The following is a 5,819-nucleotide window of genomic DNA, read 5'->3' on the forward strand; positions in this document are numbered from 1 at the left end:
ATATATAGATAATTCTATACCTTTTATGGTGACGAAAAATAGATTGAAAGAGACTGTATTCCACCAGCACAAAAAAAAAAATTAGTCAAGGTAACAATATGTATCAACTTAATTTTTAGTAAGGTAAATTATTTAAAAAATTTTGAGAATTTTTAAAAAATTTTAAACAACTATAATAAATACAGTCATTAAAAAAATACATCGAAAATTATTCACGGGCCGAATACACTATACAAGTATCCTATATATATAGGAATTCTTTTACAGAAGATTTACTTTAAGCCTTACCGGTGGGGCTTACAGTGTTTTCCGACTCATGAACAGTTTTCAGCGCGATTTTTTTTATGACTGTGTATATTGTAACTATTTTGAGCTTCATGCAAGTTTTCAAAAAATTCTGAATAGTTTATAATACTGAAAACTAAGTTCAAACATGTTGTTGCACGTATGATTAATTTTTTTTATGCGCATGGAAAGCAATATGTTTGAACATAATTTTTGGTGCTGTAAATTATTCAGAATTTTTTTAAAATTTACAAATACTCTAAATAACTATAATATACAAAGGGAAATTTCACTTTTTATACATACTAATAGGTATAATTACAAAAAAATCTTAGCATTATTAACTTTTTCAAATGCATGCTAAGCTTTTCCCTCCTACCGAAAATACCCTTCCCATTCAATCTCAGCCTTCTCTCTCTCAGTCTCGGTTTCTCTCTCTCTCAGTCTCACAAAAATCCCCCAAAAACCATCGAACCCCCACCTCCGTCGAGCCGCCATCTCCGTCGAGCCGTCGAGCCCGCATCTCCGTCGAGCTCCCACCTTCTCCGTCGAGCCCCCACCTTCTCCCATTTCTCCGGCGATCTCGAGCCCACTGCAAACTCCCATTTTTCTGTCAAACCCGAGACCCACGGAGCATATTTCCTTCAAAGTTTAAAAAACTAAGGTAAAATCTTGAACCCAAGTCCATATTTGGTTTATATCGCTGTTGAATCTGTGATTTGTGGAATGGGTTGTCTGATTTTGTGGGAAATTTTTTCTGGGTTTGAACCAGTGGCTCGATAGGTTCGATTATGGTTCGATAGTAGGCTCGATAAGGTAGTTTGAACAGTTCGATGATGGATCGATTATGGCTCGATAGGATCTCGATAGGAGCTCGATAGGAACTCGATAGGAACTTGATAATAGCTCGATAAGATTTGTTGTATTATATTACAAGGGCTCGATAGGTTATGTTTCAGCTCGATGATAGCTCGATAGAGCTCGATGACAACTTATTTCAGTGTTTTTATGAAAAAAAATTTATTCTGTTTTCTTACAAAAAAAATTTCATGTGTTGTTACAGATGCCTAAGTTGCTTGTTCCGTTCAGTGATCACTTTCCTGGTCGAGTGACATATCGGGGTAGTAGTACTTTAAATCACATTAAGACCAGGTTTTTGGAGCTCGGGCTGCTTGAAAGGGCTAAGGAATCCCCTTTCAAGCAATTCTTTTTGGCTTCGGAGTTTAATTTCTCCGGAGTCTTGGTGCATCAACTGTTGCTGAGGAAAATCGCCAGCAACAACGAAGATGAGGTGCATTTTTTCTTGGGGTCGAAGTCTTGTAGATTCGGCATGGGAGAGTTTGCCCTGGTGACGGGGTTGGATTTCAGTGCCTTCCCGTCACCAGAAGAGTTGGAAGGGCGTAATCTCAGCGATCGGTTGATAAAGGAGTATTTCAACGATGCTGAGAAAGTAAAGCTGTCACAGGTGGACCATGCTTTCAAGACTTGTGCGGTTGTGGAAGATGTGTACAAGCTTGGTCTATGTCTGTTTGTTGAGGGGGTTCTGAATGCCATTGAGGGCAAACTGCACATTTGGCGAGATATTCTAAAAATTGTTGAGAATGTAGAGTACTTCTTCAGCTATCCATGGGGGAACTACTCTTATAGGAGGCTATTGCATTCTTGTAAGAAGGACATGGTGAAGCAAAAGGCTAACTATGATGCCAAGAAGGATGCCAAGGTGCAGCAAGATTCCAAATACAGTATGTATGGTTATGCCCCCGCCTTACAGTACTGGGCATATGAGGCTATCCAACAGCTTGCGGTGGAGCTTGTTGTGAGCTCGGGAAACATGTTCCCGAGGATGCTTAGCTGGTCGCATCGGAGGAACAAGGATTTCACCAAGTCCGTCATCGCACCGATATTATTGAAGAAGAATGTAAGTTATGTTGTTTTTTTTTTATCTATATGCTTATCTTTTATCATTATTTGAGTTAACCAAATGTTTTATGTTGTTTGCAGTTAATTGTTCTTCCGATGTTGAACCCTCGGCCAGCAGAAAAAGACTATTACTTGTCTTTGACTGAGGGAGATCTTCCCCTTTATCCTGGGCTTGGCCAGGATCCCTCGGAGACTGATGAGGAGGAGGATGCGACTTTTGAGAAAATGGCAGAGAAAGTTTCTCAGGCTGCCGAGGCAGCCAAGATATTTGTTGATGCTGCCCCGGGGGAGGAGGTTGCAGGTCCCACCCCTCCTATTGCCCCAGCCTCAGCCCCAGCCTCAACCTGTGCCCCAACCTCAGCCCCAGCATCAACCTGTGCCCCAACATCAGCCCCAGCCTCAGTGTCAGCCCCAACACCAACCCCAACACCAGCCTCAGCCTCAGCCCCTGAGCTGGCCGACTTGATTGAGCGGTTGGACAGAGTCGAGGGTCGACAGGAGACCCTCTTGAAGAACCAGTCAGTGATCTTGGACGTACTCAGTCAGATCCTGACATTTGTTAAGGAGAAACCGAGGGGGTCCAATGAAGATTCAGAGTCAGAGTCATTGGATATTCCGCTAGACTATGTTGATGATCCAACGACGCCCCCTACCATCATTGTGACACCAGATGCTGAGACTCTGGGAGTCGTTATTGTCAACCCTGAGGATGTTGCTGGGGTTCAGTTTCAGAGGGCTAGACGCCAAAGACGCAAGCCAGATTGGTTTGAGGACTATACGGATCCCACGAGGAAAAGACCTCGCACTGCTGCAGCTGCACCAGCAGACGAGGCTACACAAGAGGCTACACATGTGCTGGACCCTCTCAAGAAGCCAGATCCCAAACAGTATAGGACAATGTGCAAGTGGCTTCTTGGAGACATGCCCAACAAGACCCCGCGGGATGTAAAGACTGGGAGTCACGGTCCAGCATGGTTTCTGACGTTGAAGACACCCCAGTCGTGGCTCAATGATGGGGTAAGCCATTTATACCTAATTATGGACTGTTTTCAATTTTACATGTTTTATTTTTACTGACTCGATGTGAGCTCGATAGGATTTCGATAGTAGTTCGACATGGATGTTAAAATAGGGGTTGTTCTTTACTGTTTCAGAGTGGCTCGATGTGAGCTCGATGGAGCTCGATAGGTAGTTCGATATGGATGTTAAAATAGATTGTTTTTTTTACTGTTTTAGAGTGGCTCGATGTGAGCTCGATATTAGTTCGATAGGGATGTTAAAAGCTCGATGTGAGTTCGATATGAGTTCGATAGTGAAAATTCCCTTAACAAAGTGGCTCTATGTGAGCTCGATGGAGCTCGATAGGGAGTTCGATAGGGATGTTAAAATAGGTTGTCTTTACTATTTCATGATGGCTCGATGTGAGCTCGATAGGGAGTTCGATAGGGATGTTAAAGTAGGTTGTTTTTACTGACTCGATGTGAGCTTGATAGTAGTTCGATGGTAGTTCGATAGTAGTTCGATAGGGATGTTAAAGTAGGTTGTTTTTTACTGTTTCAGACTGGCTCGATGTGAGCTCGATAGTAGTTCGATGGTAGTTCGATAGGGATGTTAAAGTAGTTTGTTTTTTACTGTTTCAGACTGGCTCGATGTGAGCTCGATATGAGCTCGATATGAGTTCGATGTGAGCTCGATGGAGCTCGACATCAGCATTTTATGATGGTTTTTGCTAATTTTTTTATCGTACTCTCTTTTGCAGCATATTGATGCGGCAGAACACATGCTTCGTATGCGTCGCAAGTATTTTCCCAATATATATCGACAGAATGCAGTTGTGATGAACAGTTATTTGTCACAAGTGATACCTGCCCGATATGATCAGTTCAAGAAAACAGCCGACAAAACAAAGTATTATTGGGATGCTGACATTATGTCCATGTTGACCGGCATCGAGCAGCAGTTTCTGGCATCTTCGGGAGGAGTTGAGGATGTATATTGGTGCCAGAACTATGGACAACAACATTGGTTTGCCATTGAGGCTTCCATTTCTAGTTGGACTCTGACTGTTTACGATTCAGACAACTCGGTGATTAGTGACGCAAAGCTTGAGGATATTATGAGTCCATGGTGCTTTATGCTACCTTCTCTGTTAATGCAGAGTAAACTGTTTACTGATAGCTTGATGTTGAAGATTCCATCAGCAGGAAATAGGCCGCATCAATTCACATTGCGTCGCAAACAGAAACACGAGCTCCCTCAGTCAAAGAGAAGGTAACAAACATCATCTTCATACTAATTTTGTTTCTAACTAAATTTATAGTAATGTGCACTTAATATATATATATTTTTTTTACAGTGGGGATTGTGGTGTGTATGCTATCAAGTATATTGAGCATCTAATGGTCGGTCTTCCATTGGAAGCTATCTGCGATGAAAATATGGAGGTGTTCAGGAACAAGTGGACCACAGACTTGTGGTATCAAAATTTGTTACCTTGATGATTGTATATATACAGGGTCTTTACATGTACAGTTTGTTGTTCACATTTTTTTATAACTTTCATGGGCTGTTATCGAGCTAATATCAAGCTATATCGAACTGTTATTGAATTATCAAAATTTGTTACCTTCATAAAAAGAGTTTATTAATACAACAAGTTCAAATGGGAAAAAAGAGTTTAAAGCCTAGCTTTGCCATAAACATAACTTTTCAGAAAAATCAAATAAAAAGGGTTTATTAATACAACAAGTTCAAATGGGAAAAAAAAGTTTAAAGCCTAGCTTTGCATGTAGCCCTGTTGTGGCCAAGACCACCACACATGCTACACTTGCGATGACTAGGAATGATTTCTCCATTCGATGGAGTGCGGTTTGTCTTCCTTCTTCCCACCTTATTCTTCTTCGGTCGACCAACTGGTTGTTTTTCAACGGGAACCCCAACTTGCATTTTCTCTATGTTCTCGGGAACTTCCCAATCATCCTCATTGCCAGTTGGGTAAATTGTTTCTTTGTAAGACTCCCTCCACATCTCAGTAGTGTAATATGGTGAACACAGTGAGTAAATGTTGACATTGCGCAACATGGCCGCAGCCACACCATGAACACAAGGGTAACCCATTATTTGAAACTGACCACAAGAGCATGATTTGGTCATCAAATTCACCTCACCATCACCTTCTGGGTCTACCACATGAAATTCAAACTGTCCAAGAGGATGGACTTTCAAGTACCTTGCATCATCCGCAATGCCTGAGACATCTTTCTCATATGTTGTTGCTAATTTCGATGTGCACTTCTCTACCTCCTCACGACGCGCGGCAAACCATGACTGAATTGTGAAACGAATGAATTCCACAAAAGTAGTGACTGGGAAGGGTCTTGCGTCTCTGGTTTTGTTGTTGAAACTTTCAGCGTAGTTGCTTGTCATTACATTGTATCGATTCCCAAGAAAGTATACACGAGTCCACTTATAGAAGCCAATACCCTCGAGATATTGAGCTATGGCAGGATCCATTTGCTTTATATTGTTGAAGAACCTGTGAAATTTTGACTTCTGAAATGCATATGCCGCATTCCACATCTCCTTGTGACAGTGATCGGTCTTGAACTTAGCGA

General features: G+C 41.7%; 1 protein-coding gene across 1 annotated transcript; it reads left to right on the forward strand.

Moving 5' to 3' along the window:
* The first annotated feature begins 3,844 nt into the window (after positions 1–3,844).
* On the forward strand, positions 3,845–4,892 carry LOC133800644 (uncharacterized). Its single transcript, XM_062238670.1, has 2 exons — positions 3,845–4,476; positions 4,562–4,892. The coding sequence occupies exons 1-2, from the start codon at positions 3,986–3,988 to the stop codon at positions 4,701–4,703; spliced, it is 633 nt and encodes a 210-aa protein (XP_062094654.1). The 5' UTR covers positions 3,845–3,985; the 3' UTR covers positions 4,704–4,892.
* Positions 4,893–5,819: the final 927 nt, after the last annotated feature.

The sequence above is a fragment of the Humulus lupulus genome, chromosome 9 (genome assembly GCF_963169125.1).
Source record: "Humulus lupulus chromosome 9, drHumLupu1.1, whole genome shotgun sequence".
NCBI lineage: Eukaryota > Viridiplantae > Streptophyta > Magnoliopsida > Rosales > Cannabaceae > Humulus > Humulus lupulus.

What these genes read in the sequence shown, in the direction of transcription:
- LOC133800644 (XM_062238670.1), top strand. Translation starts at nt 3,986, where the DNA reads ATGCTTCGTATGCGTCGCAAGTATTTTCCCAATATATATCGACAGAAT. An exon ending in CTCCCTCAGTCAAAGAGAAG is followed by an intron (nt 4,477 to 4,561) that starts GTAACAAACATC and finishes TTTTTTTTACAG; the next exon opens with TGGGGATTGTGGTGTGTATG.